The sequence below is a fragment of the Dromaius novaehollandiae genome, chromosome 4 (assembly GCF_036370855.1).
Source record: "Dromaius novaehollandiae isolate bDroNov1 chromosome 4, bDroNov1.hap1, whole genome shotgun sequence".
In the NCBI taxonomy this organism is placed as follows: domain Eukaryota; kingdom Metazoa; phylum Chordata; class Aves; order Casuariiformes; family Dromaiidae; genus Dromaius; species Dromaius novaehollandiae.
The window spans coordinates 82135366-82153278 of NC_088101.1; the positions used below are offsets into that span (position 1 = coordinate 82135366).

Below are 17913 nucleotides of genomic sequence, written 5' to 3' on the forward strand. Positions count from 1 at the left end.
CGAGCGGAGCTGGGCCAAGTCGGGCCGAGCGGAGTGGAGCTGGGCCAAGTGGGGCCGAGCCGAGCCAAGCCAAGTTGGGCTGGGCTGGCCTGAGTTGGGCCGAGTTGGGCCAAGCCGAGCGGAGCTCGGTCAAGTCGGACCGAGCCGAGCCGAGCCCGGCGGCGGGGGCGGCTGGAGCACTGTGGGAGCTGTAGTTCGCGGCGGGCGGCACTACAAGTCCCAGCCGCCCCGGGGAGGAGGAGGAGCAGCCGGAGGAGGCGGCGGCGGCGGAGGCAGGGAGCCGGCCCGGCCCCGGCCTGCAGCCCGCGCGGGAGAGCCCCCCGGGGGCGGGCCGCGGCGGCATGCGGCTCCCCGGCCGGCCCGGCCCGCTCCGCAGCACGGCGCTGGCGGCGCCGCGGCGGCACCGGGACCGGGCGGCGGCGGCGGCGGCGGCAGCGGGGGGCAGGCGCGGCGTGGCCCGCGGGCGGCTCGGCGGCACCATGGCAGAGGAGGCCAAGCGGCGGGCGGCCTGGGCGGCCGTGGACAAGCACGTCCAGGTGAGAGCCCCGCGCTCGCTTGGTGTGGCGGTGTTTGCTGTGGGAGCCCTTCTGCAGCGGCGGTGCTGCAACTCCCTGCTACGGAGTCCGGTGTTTGCACTTAGGGAAGAAAATCCCCTTTCCTTCCCACCCCCCCTGCCTGGTTCCCGGTGTCCCGCAAGTGCTTTGCAGCCTCTCCTTCTTGAGCGTGACAGCGAGAGGTCCACACCTGGATGCGCGTTTCTGCACCACGTAGCCACACGCTACCTCTGAGAGTCCCGTATCTCCAACGCGCCCCAAAGTTTTATGTGGGATGGGAGATAACCCAAGGGACTGAATGGCCGTTGCATAAACCTCCTTTCCTAGGGAAACCCAGCCCAAAAGTCGCCCGCTGGCAGTTTGCAAGAGGAAGGACTCGTGTCGCAAGGCGTGGAGCGATCTGCGGAGCCGAGGCACGACTGCTGCTGCGGGTTGTCGTGGTCTGGGTGGTCGGCTGGTCTTGGGCAAAACGTGGTTCTTAATTTTGGACTTTTTCTTGTGAAAAGGTTGCCCTTTGAGCTGTTTTGTGCTGAAGCAAACTTACGATAGTGTTTCTGGCCTTGTTCCAGCTGATTAAAGTTCGAGGCCTGGCTAATAATGCTGATTGAGCAAAATAGGCAGCGGTGGGGTAATGTTGGTTTGAAACAGTTGTGGAGAAACATTTAGAGTCACTGCAAAGGAGTTAGATGGTCTCAGCTATTACAGAAAATCTCCTGTTTCAGCTTCCACTCACCTCAGGAGAGCACAGTTGCTCTTTGTAAAGGTTAGTTACATGTTTGGCCGTTAAAGCTATCACTGTTAACGAAAAGAGTGGTAAAATCTCCTAAAACACAGCTGCGTTGCAGGGACACGTGGGAGACCCTACTGAGTCGGGGTTAAGTTGTGCTGGACAAACCTTCCAGGAAATGTCCTGCCCCTGCAGGGTTTACAGCCTTCCTGGTCCCGACAGCAGAAAACAGCCCCGCTTACCTTTGCTGTCAGTTCATGGCACTGCGGGGTTGGTACCGGTACTAAAGCAAACTGCTGCTGCTCCTGGCCATCCTCTTTCGCACCGTCCCTAGCTGCACTGGTACCACAGTTCCTTGTACAGCCTGCAGCTTATTTAAAACTTTGGGATGGGTGAGGGGATGGGGAGAGAAGAGCTTTTTATTATTATGTTTAGTTAAAGCCAGGTCGGTGTTTTCATCCACAGCGCTTGTCCCAGCGCGGCTGTGGGACCAGAGCCCTGTAGTAGGGAGCAGGAGTATTTTGAGCGGACGCCGGCGGTGAACGAGCTCTTAAGTCAAGGGCTGTGCTCCTGTTCAGTGCAAACACTCGTAGGAGCACGGAGAGCTCAAGGGTCAGGGCTTTAGAGCCATAAGCTGCTTGGGGACGAGCTGGCTTTGCTTTTATACACCACCTCTCAAGGCAGGGCTCTGCCGCAGGTCCCGTTAACTGCTCTGTAACTTATTTACTGTCTCTCGCCTCCTGGGTGAGCTCGGAGAAAACGCTCTGGTTGCTCTTGGCTCTACTTGTCCTCTGCAAGCGTCGTGCCAAGCTGTATCGTGGCTAAATGCCTCCGTTTTGTTTGCCGGGGTTTCACTGAGCTACCTGGAATGTCATTCTTCGCGCTGGACGTTGCTACTCGGTGGTGTAAGCTGGACCTGCCTCTCGCACGCCAACCCTGTTCTCTCCTTCTCACCAATGCTCATCTTTCACCTATTTTTGAAAGTAGGTGGGTTTTGGCCGGTTCTAGCCCTGCTTTGGGTAGAGGGGGGAGCTGCCAAGGGGGAGGTTGTAGTTGGGGAAGGAGAGGCTGCGGTTGTGATAGCACTGGTTTAGACTGGCTTAACCTGTTGTTTTGGGAAACCAGCTTATCCCAAGGTCTTGCCACCGCCTAAGGGAGAGGCGTTTTGTCCCTCAGCAGTGATAGATGTCTTCAAGTTTATTGCTGTGGATGGGCTGGTGGCTTTATGAGCTGCTCCCACTTCATTATAATGGAGCCGCTGATTGCTGAGGCTTTCACCATCCCTTTAGGGCATCAAGCTGCTCCAAGAAGCTGTCCCACACAGTCAAAATGAGGGCAAAGAGATGAAACTGCCTCTTCCAAGGTCAGAACAAGTCTCTTGGCACAATATGGGTGGTGGTGGTGGTGTTTCCAAGCCCGGCAGCCTCCGCGCAGCCTCGCTCGTCCCCTGCAGCTGCTCTGGTGCCTGAGCTGGGCTCAGGGAAAGGAAGCCAAGGAAACTTGAGAGCGCTTGGGTTTCCCCTGTGTTGTAGCGCTGCTGGCAGCGTTGCAAATGCACAGCTGTGATCTGCAAAAGGAGGGGAAAGCAGCAGACTCCCAGCAGTTAGTGAGGGCTGGAAGATACCACAAGTCTCTGGTTTCTTACTGGATTTTGAACTTTTTTCTTTTTAAACTTTTGACCTGCAGAAGCGAAGGAAATCACTAGCCCTAGGGCAGAGTGACCTGCTGTGAGCTCCCCCTTTCCAGGCAGGCTTGTAACCCAGTAAGACCCTCTGGATGTGGCTTTGTGCGCGGCTGCCAAACTCTGGATTTGCTGGGCATGGAGAGAGCTCCTGACTTGTCTAATGAATATACTGAATCTCTGGCTGGGTTGAAGTCTTTCACATCCAAATTCTCTTTAGTGGTATTGTGCTTCCTTATGTCAATTTAGGCTTTGGATCCCGTGTAAAGAAGGGCCAAGTACACTGCAAATGAGAAGCATGAGAGAGGCTGCAGGTAGCTCTCAGTGGGTTGGACGTTGAGACAGCAATAAGCACAGGCTAAGGGGATCTGCATTTTGGAGCTTAACACACTTATGCCATCCGCCTTCATCCTGCAGCAAGTTTTTGAGGTCCTTCTGCACTGTGGATGAAACTAGTGATCCACTCTTCAGCCGGACCAGAGGCAGAGAAAGTCCAGGGCTGAGCCACGGTTAAGATGTGATCCTCTTCGGCATGTGCTGCTTCCCCAGCTTTCCAGGGTGTTACTAGACTCTCGTGTAGGCAGTTATACACTCTGTTTGGAGGCAGCTTTTGCTATACTCTAGGAACTGCTCCTGCGTGCTTTGCTTTGGTGGCTGATGCCACAGCGCCGTTCACTAACAATACCGTTGGCAGCAAACGGGTGCTTTTACCTTGTGGCTTCCTTGGGAGATGTTATCGTGAGGCCGTTTCCACTTCCTCCTCTGCGGTATGGTCTGCAGCTTCCAGCTTTTCTGTGCGAGAGGCTGTGCAGGATGCTGCAGCAGGAGCTGGCAGTCCTCTCCTGCTTCCAGAAGGAAAAGCCGTGGCCCATGCCGGGACTGGGCTTGCAAACTGGGCTGCTTGTGCCCGAGGGGGATGTTGCCGTGAAGAAGTGTCCGCAGGCTGAGCTCTGAGGTCCTGCCTGTGCAAGCCTGGCGATGTGGGAAGTGTTTCTCAGGCTTCCTTCTTCCTCTGCGTTAGGCCCTTGTGGGGGAGGAAAATATGTCTTTTGAGCTGAACTTTTCATGAACTTCCTCATTTTTCAAGGATTAATTGGAATTCCGACTTCTTATGTTGGTGACAAGCAGCAAGTGTGCGTTGAACTCCCTGTGGAGAGTTCAGACCACAGTGGTATTTAATAAGCACATGTGCTTTAAGGAGTGGGCGAGTTACTTCAAATCCCTTCTCAAGCCCAGCTAAGACCAGAAAGGAGTTCTGCCATTGCTGAAGCAGCATATTTCTTATCTGGTGTGCTAATACTTTGGGTTTCAGGGTACATCTGGGCAAGGTTCCTCTTGCAAATGTTTCATAGAGTCTATTGGGAAAAGCAGAAGAGACCTTGTACCGAGCCCCCACTAACAGCACTCTCCTGTCTCTCTTTGATTTGCAGAACAATCAAGTCCTCGGCATCGGAAGTGGTTCCACAATTGTCCATGCAGTGCAGCGATTAGGTAGGATGCTCCCCTTCGTGTCATGCCCACAGCAGAAAATCCTCTTGTCCAGCCACCCCAACTAAGTGAAAACCAGGCCTAAATCGTCAAGATGTGGACTTGACACTTATGCATCCGGTGCATTCACTGACTGCTGTGTCATGCTTGAAGCTGAAGGTTAAAACTGGGACTTATGCTCCAATTTTATTGCGTGGAGAGTCCTGAGGAGTTAATATTTCCTTCACTTTGTTCAACAGGGCTGTGCTTTGCCACCTGTTCTCCCCATACAACTAGGCAATGCAATTTACTGGCATCCACCACAAACTGGAGCTGAAAACCCTCCGTCTAGTTCCAGCTCTGCCCCGTCCTGACTTGCTCTGTGGCTTCAGGCCATGCAGCTGCTCTGCTTCCGTTAACCCATTTGTATGCAGCTGATGCTGCTTGCTCACATCCATATTATTCATATCAAGGGTCCTGCTGAGGTATAATGGAAATGAGGATTGAATCCCACTGCAATTTTGTTATGCCCTGTGGCTAGGTTGATCTGTGTGCCCTGGATGTAAGTTTTGCTCAAGGTGTAATTCAGAAAGTTTCTCCCTCTTGCAAAATATTAAAGCAAGACAGATGCGTTTTTGGAGAGTGACTGTGAGGCTAATTAAACCTCTGTGCTCTCTCTAATGAGGCATACGGATAAACTTCTCCTTCGCAGGCTTCTAAAGGGCACTTTCAGCTTTAGGGCAAATTTGCTTGTCAAGGTACTGTACCTAGTCCTTGTGCGGCTTGAGCCGCCGCGCTCTGCTTGAGTGCTGTATGGAGCAGCCTGCTGCGGCGGGTCGGGGTTGCTGGATCAGCCTGTACTTCCTGAGGGTTTCGATCAGAAGCGTGAGAGGACTCTTGTTTGGAAGCAAAGTGCAGTGTGTCGCAGCTGGGCTGCTCTCTGCGCGCCTGGAGAGTCCCCTTGGGTCTTGCAGCTCTGCGGGCAGAGCTCCCTTGAGCTGGCTGCAGCCCTGGGAGAGCGTTGGGCTGGCAGGGGTGTGATTTGAGCACCGTGCAGTGCTTTGAGTGACGCCGGGAGAGATCGCTGTGCGGCCTGCCTGTTCTGCTATTTCATCCCAGATTGTGTTTGCACACATATTTGTTCAAGGCAGTTCAGGAGTTGGGTTTCAGCTTTCTGGGTTTGACTCAATATTACAGCTGCTCCTGACTTTAACAGAGATTCAATTTCTAAATAAATGTCTATCGCATTTAAAGCCTGTTCCAGGCTGCAAAGTATGACTTTTCATGTCTACTGAATGCATTAGCCCTGGCTGTGATACGGGCTGTAACAACACACAACCCGTGTGCGGCATCTTCAACTCTTGCAACTGGCAGCGTTGCCTTGGAGCGTGTAGCCCGCACGCTCGTTCTCCGGAGCTGGCTGTTGCTGACACCCTTGGGTTGTTGACTTATGCCCAATGCTGTACTTAAATAACATTTTGTCCATAATGATATCTTAGTAATAGATTTTAGTCATTTGAGGTTAACCTGAGGGAGGAAATATTTCCTTCCATTTAATGGAATACTGTAGTTTATTTTATTAGTCCTTTCCCTGCCATATATTTAAATGTTTTAAAACAAATGGATGTGATGTCCCCAAGGCAACAAGCCAGAAAACCTTTCAGACAGCTGCTGTAGCTCTCTGTTTACGAGAACCACAGCAAAACCTGTCTAATGGAGGGAGAGAAAGGAGAGGGACTAATTTGCTCCTCTGCTACTGGAGATGCAAAGGTTAATGGCCCGTGGTGCCTTGGGCTGCGCTGGGACGGTCAGACCTGGGAGCCTGAGCCTGTGCAGGGTGGCACCTGTTTGCATTTTGTGCCTGACTGAGTTATTTGCAAGCTGAGCAAGTAATTGCCATGATTCAAAGGGGCTGCATGAACTGAGCTTTCTTAAAGTGAAAGTTGCTGTGTTTTGTCTCTGCAATGAACAAAGCAAGGCTTCTGCTTCTTTTTTTTTCCCCCCTGCAGCTGAGCGGGTTAAACAAGAGAACCTCACAATTGTCTGCATCCCTACATCTTTTCAGGTAAGCACTTTCCTCCTTTGCTTTCTGCTAGTCCATGCTGTCAGTCGTGCCGGTTATCTTTTGTTTGGCTGCGGGAGATAACCATGATGCTGCCCGCGCTGGCTCACCGCTGTGTGGGTTAACTGAAAGCACCAGTGGAAGTAGCCGTGATGCAGTGTGCAGACTGACTTAACGAAGCTGGCAGCGTTGGTGCTGTGTTTCCCTGCCCCGAGGCGCGTGGATCCTGTGGTGCCAGGAGGCTTGTACTGAACGTGCAGTAACACCGGTCATCCCAGTGTTGGTGCGTGGCTTGCTCTGGATCCTGCTGTAGTGCACAAAAATGCTTTTAACCGTGATCAGCCAGACTTGTAATGCAAAACTCATCGGAGATGCTTAGACTGATTTCCTTTGATCTGGGATCAGGCCCTGAAAGCTGTGAAAATCACAGTGCGAGCAGTAATAGCAGGCTCTTGTGTTTTCAGGAGGAAGCTTCAGGACAGAATGTGACAACTGGCTTGTATGTGAAACTCTTGCAGAGAAATCAGCTTAATCTTTCCTTTGCTGTGCAACTTTTGCAGGGACTGGTTCATACCAGTCTAGCTGCCGAGAAGTTTGCAGGGAGACTGTGGGCTTGCTGGTAAAACGCAGGGCTGCTCAGGAAGCCTTCGGGCTGCTTCCGTGCCTTCGGGCAAATGGCTTTGCTCTCTCTGTCCCTGTCCCCTGAGACGGGAACCTGCTGCAGAAGAGCAGCTGTGCATCTTGTCCCCCTTAGGGCAGGGAGAGGTGATGTCACGGCAGGGTTTGCGAAGCTGGATGGCAATGTCCAGCTCTGGGAATTGGACACGTGCTTTCCTGGGTCCTGCTGTGGACCTTGGGATTGTAGCTTTGTCAAAAGTTTTTTGCCGCGAGTGTAATCAACCTGAGCAACTTGGTCTGATCTCATAGCTGACCCTGCTTTGAGCAAGATGTTGGACTAGGGACGTCCTGAATTATCCTGAAAGCCTATGAAAACATAACATCTTCCTGCCCCGCAAATGTTCTTTAAGTGTAAGTACAGAGGGGCAGAGCTTTTTCCCTCTTTATCCAGTTTTTGCAAACAACTGGTGGTAAACAACTGGATATAACACAAACTCCTGCAAAGGGCAAAAAGTGAAACCCAGAAAAAAACTTTTATTCACCTGTCTCAGTATTTCTGTTGCATACATACATCATAGTGACACTGTATCTTTGATCTGTCTAAAGTGATCTCCATCCCAACATATCATGTACCTTTTAAACCTGGGGAAAACTACTCTGAGCTCTGTTACTAGGTCTTACAGATAATAGTGAAAACAAGTGGCTTAAGCTCTCGTGCTGAATGTGGAATGGAGAACGCCCTGTCATGAACCGTTGAGATAGTTCATATAACAGTAGAGCATTTCTTACCAATAATGCAAAAAGACTGCTGTTAAAGGGAAGAGAGGGCCCGTGCAGGTGTGTGATCTAATATCCTCCAGACAAGGGGCTGCTTCATATCTTTTGCAGTCTCTTGACCCTCGACCAATTCTAAATGAAGCATTCCCAGGTCAGCAAAACAGCATCTTATTTTCGCTATGTACAGGTGTAAATGGCTGCCTGAGGTCACTGGCAAGGAAGAATTGGTTTCAGTGGGCTTTTATTCTCCTCCCTTCCCTGTTGTAAGTTTGGCTTGTTTCACCACCATCAGTAAAGCTAGTGCTTGGGGTAAGTATCGGTCCCTTGGCTTTTGCATTGTTTCTTCTTTTCACCCGGATGTGTGCCGAGAGCACAGAGCGAGACCATTCCTTGGCAATGACCTGCCACTCATCTAATACTGAAAGGATCCGTCTTTCCACCCAGCTAACGCCATGGGCCAGGCTGCATGTTGGATTCCAGGTGCCGGGCGGCTCGCACCCGGGGCTAGCGAGGAAAAGGGCTTCACCCGGCCATTTACTGTTATGCAAGTGCTGCGCAGTTACCACTGCTTTCCCCCGAGCTGCGGGAGCTCTGCTTTTGACTTCTGCCAGTCTGTTCTCGTCGCCTTGCAAACGGAGAGCCTGATCTTCAGCCGAGAGAGCTGCCTCGTTTCCATGCTGCTGACCCAAAGCCTGCTCAGGATCTGGCCTGCATGTACAGCACTGTGGTTTTTTTCAATGCTTTCAATTCCCAGATCCCTGAAAGCTCCTTACATGGGCGCCATGTAATGAATGTAAACCCGCTGATGGGAGTCTATTTTTTTATTTAGTGAGCCCTTATTAGGGCAGTCGTAGTGCACAGTGTGATCAAGAGCCCACAGCCCATGGGTGTCAAAACTGCATGCTGTGAAATGCCACGGTAATGCAGAATATTCAAATCATATCTCATTACCTTTAGTATAATCTGCTAATTCTTCTTAATGTTTCTCAGATACAATACATATGAATGATGGACCGTGTTAGTATTCAGTGCGTTAAATTCAGGGGCATAAATTGATCCAGGCTGTCGCACTGGAGCTTCCTGGAACAGCTAAAGTGTGGTAGGAAGTTTAGACTCGAGCAGTTAGTGCAAGTAGGGAATCTCACTCATGTGACTGTTTGTAACGCTGAAAATTGAACCAATTTAAGGTTCGGTAAGTGCAAACTTCCTTCTAAGCTGATGAGCCAGGTGGAGAGTAATTCTGGGTGCTCTGTGCTGTCTTGCCACTAGAGGGAAATACACAGCTACTTCAGTAAAAGTGGATCAGATCCACAAAGCTGTTTCGGGAAGTTTCCCACACTTTTTTGATACAAATTGTGTTCTTTTTCGCACCCCCCCCCCAATGAAAAATATTTTCACTTTAGTCCCATATTTCTGTGATTTTAAATACTTTGCTTTCTTGCTCCCGGTTTTCAGCCAAAGGAAAGCAGAGGGTGCAGATGGGTGCGAAAGGCAATGATGTCCAGCCTGAAACAGACAATATAGAACTCAAAAATCTTGTATCTGCCCTTATACTTGGATGCAAGTAATTCCCTCCAGAGTTCATAGGGCCTCTGGTTATTTAGCATGTAGAGACCTGGACCCAGGAGTGCTGATGTACCATCTGACCATTTTAATTCAATCATCCAGTCTGGATGCAGCATTTTCTCCTTGTTAGGTGTTTCTGCTGCTGGATGCAGCTTTGCTGCTCAGGACGGAGAGGTCTAGCTCTTCCAGGGAGACTCCATCCTTGTTGGAATTAGGGGAATAACGCAGCAAGTTTGCTTTCTGCTGCTGGTGAACAGTATTTGTTGTGTTCTTGGTGTACAGGCTCGTCAGCTGATCCTGCAGAACGGCTTAACACTAAGTGACTTGGACCGAAATCCAGAGGTAAGTGGAACCGTGAGAATGAAACCTCACCTGCCCTTCCTGAACCCGCTCCTTACTAAAGCATCAGGCTCGCTTGCCTTCTCTGAGGACAACGGTTTAGGCAGCCACGCTGCAGAACAGAAGTGAAAACAAGCTTAAGGTGGAGGGGGGAAAAATAATTAATTTGCCCAAAGTGGTGGTCTGACTGACAGGTTTTGACTTAGGACTGAGGGCTGGCTTGTGGGACCCAGGCTAGCGTAGAGCAGGGGTTGCAGAGGCAGGAAACTGGCCCTGTCTGGGGAACTGGGCTCCTCTCTTCTCAAGGGCCAAATGCGCCCCAGATCCTAGATGCTAACAGCGCAAAGTGAAAGAGAAGAGTGGTCCCTTTGGATGCTCAGTAGGATATTGGGTTGTGTTTCCTCCAGATGTTTGGCACCTCTTCCAGTTTGAGACTTGCTGGCCTGAGGCAGGGGAGTATTGCGTTGCTGAAGTGTTGTCACTGAGCTTTTCCCCAGGACCCTCCTGCTTGTCAGCCTAGGGTCAGCACACAAGATTAGTGGCTGAAGTGGTGTGCATTGCCGGCCAGCGGTCGTTTTCCTCCACTTGTGGAGAAAACTTGTGGTTTAGCTGGGGCTCGTATCCTTGGGCTGTTCCACAGGCATTCGTCTCTAGCCAGGCTGGTGTCGAGGTGATCCCAGCGCTAGTGACGTCTCTGGCTGCTGCTTGGCACCTTTCTATCTAGAAAAGGCCTGACTGCCTCCCTGCAAGCGCCCTGTGCAGGGCTGATGCTCTCCTGAGCTGCACAGAGAGCAGTGCTTCTTGGCACTGCATGGGAGGTCTTTCCAAGCCAAGCTTTTCCTCCTCCTATAGCTTGACGTTGCCATCGACGGAGCGGACGAAGTGGACTGTGACCTCAACCTTATCAAAGGTGGCGGGTGAGCCTTGCTGTCTGTGTGTCTGTGTGGGGTGCTGGTGTCAGGTGGCTTCTGAGCTCTCTTTTCTAGCTGCAGACGTCCCTCAGGGTAGTGCGGAGCTCTTACGTGATCTTGTGCAGAGCCATGTGTAAAATTGCAGTGGGAGATGACTTCTGGATGAAATGTGTGTAATAGTAAGGGATGAGGTGGATAAAATGATGGGGAGGAAGAGCACTGGTGCAGGACAGAGGCGACTGGCTTTCGGGGCCACCGGGCACACTGAACTGCAGTCTGATATATTTATTTTTTATCCTCCCCTCTCTTGCAGTGGCTGCTTGACACAGGAGAAGATAGTCGCAGGATATGCAAAATGCTTCATCGTTATTGCTGATTACAGGTAAAATATCCTATCCTATTTGACTCTCCACAGGGGAGAATTTGGATGCCCCTGTGTTACAGTGTTATTCTCCTTCCAGTTGGTCAGAGGGAGCAAGAATGGGTAGAAATGAGCCCAACTCCCAGTGCTCCGGCAATTTAGCTTTTCTATTTTAATTTTCAACTCGGCAGACCTGTTTAGGACTCAGCAGAGTTTGTGGTTCTAGGAGTGGGGGGGGGAAGTGGCTGTATTGCTCTTTCTGAGCTCAGTAGTTGTCAGCACTGAATAAATTTCCCCTTTTGTGCAGACAGCCATGGGGCTGTAGAAAAGCTAACTTCTGTCGCTCATCCAAAACAAGTCAAAACGGGGCTCGTGAGTGAATTGAGCTTCACACATTGAACTTGTTCTTCCTACACACGCGCACAAGTGAATAGCCACTGTGCCCTCCAGGGCCTTTATGCCTAAGGGGTTTGCAAGAGAAAATATATGTATGTTACGTTAATGTTGTTAGCGATGTCATATCTGATGTTAATCCCACCTCAAACCATGTCCTCAGGAAAAAATCAGAGAGCCTTGGGGAGCAGTGGAAGAGGGGAATTCCTATTGAAGTCATCCCCATGGCTTACGTCCCTGTCACTCGAACCCTGACCAAAAACTTTGGAGGTGCTGCTGAGCTGCGGATGGCTGTTAGCAAAGCAGTAAGTGTCCTTGATCTGACCCAGTTCCCCAAAGGAGTGGTGTGAACCTGGCCATGCAAAGGACCAGAGGCCTGGTCTTTCATCTAATCAAATTTGGCCTCTTATTTCTGCAAGTGGCCCCCTTGTGTAATTCTCCCTAATTATACTAATTATATATGGTTATTGAACTGTGTGTTTACATGTTGAGGCTGCTCATAGAAAGCCTGTACATCTCTTGCTGTACGTCTCCTAAAGCAAACAGCCCCTGGACAGGGGGGAGGAGGGATTGCCTGGGCAGTGCCCTGGGACCTGCTGCATCCATCCAGTCTGTGTCTGAAGGTTGTTCCATTCCTCTCCTCAGCCGTGTGCAATCTGTCATGGAGAGTGACGGTCTCTGCATGTGTGAGAATGATCTTTACTCTCCCTGGGCCTCCATCTGTTCACTTACAAATCCTTGACCTGCTGCTCTGCAGTGCCATTTAGAGGTTGGAGGGTGGTCCGTGCTGCCAAAGACTGCCCTGAGTTAGGTGGGCAGCTCAGGCTCCATCCCAGGCTTCCCTGCACCATGTGCAGCTAGAGCTGGACTAAATTAAGATTGAAACTGATTTGTCTCTGCTGTCACAGTCTTATCCTGAGTTGGGCAGCCAGGCTTAGCTAGTCCGTGTCACATGGGAAGAGGGGTGTCTGCAGTAACAACTAGACTTAATGCCTGAAAGCTAAATAATACTTGTTTTTAATGCATTAAAAGCCCCTGGCCCAAGAGCCTGCACAGGCTACATTTAGGCTCTGAGAAGAGCAAGCCAGCCGTTCTCCGTGAACTTGAGACGAGCCTCGCTCCGGGAATGCATGTCTGTGCCGCTCCAGCATGAGCTGGGTCCTCAGAGGATGCGGTCTCGTGCCGTGGTCTCGCACGCAGGTCTCTCCTGGCATGTGTGGTTGCAAACCCTGCTCAGTGCCACTGAAATGTGTTGTTCTCAGCCCCATTTGTCTCTGCTGTATTAAAAGAACCCGATTGCTCCTTCTGTTGGGCTTGAGAAAGTGCTGGGCACATTTGGGGCACTAATGAGGCCAAAACTTCCTGAGGGCATCCAGCAGAACACAGGACACTTACCACTGCTGGTGGTGGTGTGGGGGGAATCTTATTTCGGCTTCAGTTGCTCATAGTAGCCTTTCTAGGATATTCATGTGGCTTTGCTCATGTGAAAAGGGTCCCCTACTGCAATGATGAAATTGAACCCTTACTAAGAGTTGTTATTTCCAGCGTCCATGTGGTTATCTGTGAACTGTTCCACAGGACAATGAGGATCTCATTTTTGTTCACAGGCTTATTGTTTGTGCGGAGCAGTGGCCTGTCCTGATGTACTTGAATGATGACTCTTTAAACTGTTCCATCAGGGACAGGGATGGTGGTGCCCAGGGAGAAGCTGTGACAGTCTCTCGCTTTGCTGGGTAGAGCAGGAGCTTGCGGTGCTGATAAATGGGTTTGCTTCCCAGGGCCCCGTGGTGACGGACAATGGGAACTTCATCCTGGACTGGAAGTTTGACAAGGTTCACAAATGGAGTGAAGTGAACACGGCTATAAAAATGATACCAGGTAATTTCTCCAGTCTTAAAAACTGAGAGTTGGCTAAGGCTTGGTCTGTGCTAGAAACCCCTGGCTATGTGAGCCTTTCTCTGAAAGGAAGGGATGAGCTGAATTACTACAACTGTACACAAGCAGGATTTTCATATGGTGGTGACAGCCTGGGGTGATCCCAGGGGACCCACAACTTTCCCTTCACTAGGCATGCCACTCCTGCACTCTTCCTTACTGTCCTTGTGCCCATTTAGAGAGGGGCATTTAATGGAAACACTTGTGGACCATGGAGGGAGTGGTTGCTCTGGGTTATTTTCTAGAGACTGCTTGCAGCTCTGTGTCACATTACTGTCATGTAGTCTACAGGCTCACCTTGCTGTGGGGGTGCAGCGTGTCTTAATGTGGTTGCTGCCTTGTATAAACGACTACATTGTTGTAGCTATTTCTATGCAAGAGAGAAACAGCAGCTGGTTACATTAACTGTTTCTAAACAAAACGCAGCCTCTTTTGTTCCGTAGCACAAAGGAAGCCCAGATTAAGGGGCTGCTGCTTTTAAAGGCGTGAGATATGCACATCTCTGTCCTTAACAGCTCTGTGAGTTGAATTGCACTGAGTGATAACTGCAGTTTCTAATTCCCTGGCAGAGTGCATCAGTGTCTCATGTCATCCAAATAAAATATTTGATACTGAGTCCCTGGACCTGGTTGTGCCAGTACTGTTAAAGTGCCCTGTAAGCATGTTCTGCTGCAGAGACAAGCTCTCAAATGCTGACCTTGAAGGCTTAACCATGAGGAAGTGAAAACCATAAATCTTTTTTTTCTTCTTCTTTCTTTTTATGGGTGTGCATCAGTCTCAGTCTCTGCTTGATCTCTTGGCCTTGATCTTGGAGGGTCGTGTGATGACACTGAATAATCCTCCTGTTGCTGAAGTCTCTCTCCACCACCACTATCACGTCGATTTTAGCTGCTCTGCTGTAAACCCCACAAATCTGCATCTTTCTTACAGAAAACCAGGGCAAAGTTCTCCTAGAGCTCTTGAAGCAGACCTGATACCTTGCGGCACAGCCCATTCTCATTGTGGAACAATCTCTTTTCTTTGTTCTGTTTTTAATTATACTGTTAATCTTGGAAGGAAATTTGACTTCTCAAAATCTTCCCTTCAATCCTGCCTTTCTTGGCTGCTCCCAGATGTAGCTTTCTTGACTGTTCAGTCTTTTTTCCCTTGTTCCTTGGAGACTCCCTGCTTGTCCCTGATACCTACCTGCCCTGAAGTCTACAGGACAACTGTGTTTAACTTTGCCCACTGCTTGTGCATTGTCATTCTGCCAAGGAACGGGTAGGAATTCTGTTGCACAGACCTCAGCGTTTGCACAAAGGGGCAAAACGTTGTCCTTACACCATGATTAAAACTTGAGACCAAGCACAGGGCATGGGGATAGGCTAGGTGAAGAGTCACCAGTAACTTCCAGCTGTTTCTGTGCAGTGGCTTTGCTTCCCTCAATGTTTATTATAAAGTCCATTTGCTGAAAAATTACCTGTTTTCTTTTTCCCTGCTCTAGGAGCGAACTGCTAAGATGTTACCTCTACCTTGGCTTGTCCTGGTGTTTGCTTAGTCTGAATAATCACCTGGCACTTGCTTGCAGCCAACAGTAGATGGCAGGTTTGAACTTTAGGCAGGAGCAGATCTAAAAAAAACCCAACAACTTCTGCTGGTCTGGAGGAGAAAGAAAGGGCACGTGATGAGACATAACTCCATCATGTTGATGCAGAGATGGTCTACTTCATTTGCTGCTCAGAAATGGGCCTGCTAAGGGCAGAAGTGTAAGAGCAGTCAAAGACTGGATGTGGTGGTAACTGGGATCTGGCCACCTTGTGCTTGCAGTAGCCCTTGTCCTCCCTTTCCTTCCACCTCCTTGCGTAGTGATCATCTGGTAGCATTTGATTTTTGGGGCTTGGCTGTGCAAGCGCTCAGTATGAGGGCATGGAGGTCGTGGATTGCAGCGGGACTTCTTGTTGAAATCCCTGCACTGCCGCAAACAGCGCAGTTAAACTTCCGTGGCATGGCAGTCCCAGGGCTGGAGCTGGGCTCTGAGCTTTGGTGACCTCCTCCTCTGGGTCCGTGGTGAGGCCAGGGCCTTGGTCAGCCACGTGCTGTGTGTGTTCAGCGAGCGACCGTGTTGAAAGGGCACGTCGGGGTGCAGAGCTGGGCCCCTCATTGCTGCAAACTGCCAACATTCAAGTTGCTTGAGAATTTCGTACCTCTCAAAATAGAGCTAACAGTGTCCCAGGCCTTTTGTCTAAGGAATGACTGACTGAGCAACAGTTTGATGCTTCCTCCCCAGCCCTTGATCTTTGTCCTCAAACCCATCTTGCCCTTAAGTCCTCTGAAGACAGGGCAGTTAACTTTCTCCTAGGCTTTTCTGTGGTCCTGATCTCTGTGGTTTCAAAGACCATCATCCATATGAGAAAATGGCTTTCTTCCATCTCCCAGGGGAAGTTGCATTTTCAGATTCCCAGAGAAATCTGTTGCTGGATGAGAAGAAGGCCTGGAGACTCAGTTTGAATCCACAGGTCTGGCTCATGTTCGGAAACTGCTGGCCTGGGTGTTTGTGGGCCCTTGCTGTGGCTTAGGGCTGCCTGGTGGGATGCTGTGATAAAGGCAGCAGGAGTCGGTCACGTGCAAAGAAGGAGCACACAGCTAATGACTGCCGTGGAGTAAGGAGCACACCGTCACCGGATAATTAAACGGAACAAGAAGTACATTTGCAAGCAGGCTACCAGTTGCATAAATAGCATCAAATCCAGTGCGTCTTAACGCCTGAGCGGTGGGGTGGCTCTGGTGTTAATTGGTGTGTGAAACCTCGTTTTGCAGGTGTGGTGGAGACAGGCCTCTTCATCGACATGGCAGAGGTGGTTTACTTTGGCATGGAGGACGGCTCGGTCAGCGTGCGGGAGAAGCAGCCTCGCTGACCCGGGCGAGCTGCCTGCTCTGCTTTGCCTTCGGCCGGTTTGATTCAGCTGTCGTAACGGTGCCAACCTGACGTTTTGCCTTAATGAGCAGCGGTTATTGCAGAAGACAGATGAAGAGTTGATCAGACTCCGCTGACGTGATGCTGAATGTCTTTTTTTAAAAACAAAAAGATTATATTCTATTTCTATCTATATATATATTTTTACTTTATGGGAATGTTGTCTTTTTTTTAAAGAATCATTTAAACAAATTGCTTTAACACTTTTATTTTCTAAGAAATATTTACCAAAAAAGACACTTCTTATTTTGGGTTTTTGTTTTTGTTTGTTTTTTGTGTTTTTGTTTTTTAAACAGAACTTGAACTCTTCTGGTTGCTCTTGGTGTTTAGTGGTTGAGGTCAGAAATACAATCCTAATGCATTAATCACTTGGCTGGGAGGGTGACGTATGTAACGGGAGCATATCCAGTTGGGACCTGCTGATGCCTTATTTGGAACCTTTTGGGTTCTGAATTTTATGCCTTTTATTTTTCTACACCACTGTTTGTAATAGTTCAGGGTGTCTAGTTATCCTCTGTGCATGTGACAAATCTCTGAGCCTAGGGGTATTGTGATCTCTACATCCCTCTTGTCTGGGACGTAAGCGTTATAAGGGCCTTTCTCTGGGCCTCTGCATGGAGGAGGCGTTCATCCTTTGAGCCAAATTCTGCTCTCGTACAACTGTGTTGATCCAGGACCTCTGATTAAAGTCCTTTCCAATATATGGAGATGTTCTGGACTTCATCCCTGTAAAACAAGAGCAGAACTGGGTCCTCGATGAAGTTTACAGAAGCATATTTGAGCAACTTAGCACAACGTGAAATACTGTTCAGTGGCAAATTATTTTGTTTGGAATGAAGGTTATTTAGCACCTCTCGCAGCTGGTTGATTTGTGGAAGGATAGAGCAGAATGCACAGGAAAACTGAGTCTTCCTGCCTAAACTTACCACATGTAGCAGGAGAGAGATGTATTGTTCAGTGTGTTGTTCTTTGCGTATAGGTGCTTTGCATGGTTCCGGTGTCAAAATGCAAGCCCTTACTTCATGTTATAGACACTGAAATAAAGACCTGTTATACCAGATTTGGTGGTAGTTTGATTCTTAAAGTAACTGTTCCCTGGACAACAGGGCAGATCCTTGTTGGAACAAGTTATGTTGTAATTCAATTAAGAGCTGCTTTTTGCGTTCCCCTTATGAAGGCAAACTTCACCCAGGCCAAATTCGCCATTTTGCATCTGGTTTCTTTTTGCTTAAGATAGGTATTTTAGATACTCTCATTCATTTAAAATAATCTAATCAGCACTTAACTGCAGTGCTTGCCATAGAAATGTCTTGCATTTGCATGTCTCAAAACTGCCTGTTTAAAATATAGTTCATTTTTGTAAAAAAAGCTATTTTTACAACTTTAAATCTTCCCTTTCCTCCATGCCTATTCTGTTAGTTCTGAAGCGCTTGTATTGAGAAAACTGCCTGCCATCAAGTCAACAACTTGCTGGAAGGACAGGAATATCTCTTCCCGCAAATTTGATACTGCAGAAATAATTCACAATATAACAGTTCAGTCTAGATTGCCCTGGGCTGTTTTCAGATA

At 49.5% G+C, this 17913-nt stretch overlaps 1 protein-coding gene across 1 annotated transcript; it reads left to right on the forward strand.

Moving 5' to 3' along the window:
- The first annotated feature begins 226 nt into the window (after window positions 1-226).
- RPIA (ribose 5-phosphate isomerase A) lies at window positions 227-17404 on the forward strand. The gene is made up of 9 exons (XM_026112765.2): window positions 227-536; window positions 4393-4453; window positions 6439-6494; window positions 9735-9794; window positions 10644-10708; window positions 11016-11084; window positions 11620-11761; window positions 13235-13334; window positions 16188-17404. Exons 1-9 carry the CDS (start codon window positions 342-344, stop codon window positions 16283-16285), a joined length of 846 nt encoding a protein of 281 aa, XP_025968550.2. The 5' UTR covers window positions 227-341; the 3' UTR covers window positions 16286-17404.
- Window positions 17405-17913: the final 509 nt, after the last annotated feature.

Excerpts from the sequence above, each read along its gene's own strand:
- RPIA (XM_026112765.2), top strand. The coding sequence starts at position 342 with ATGCGGCTCCCCGGCCGGCCCGGCCCGCTCCGCAGCACGGCGCTGGCG. Across the intron at positions 11,762-13,234 it reads GGATGGCTGTTAGCAAAGCA|GGCCCCGTGGTGACGGACAA; the intron begins GTAAGTGTCCTT and ends TTTGCTTCCCAG. Across the intron at positions 13,335-16,187 it reads GGCTATAAAAATGATACCAG|GTGTGGTGGAGACAGGCCTC; the intron begins GTAATTTCTCCA and ends CTCGTTTTGCAG.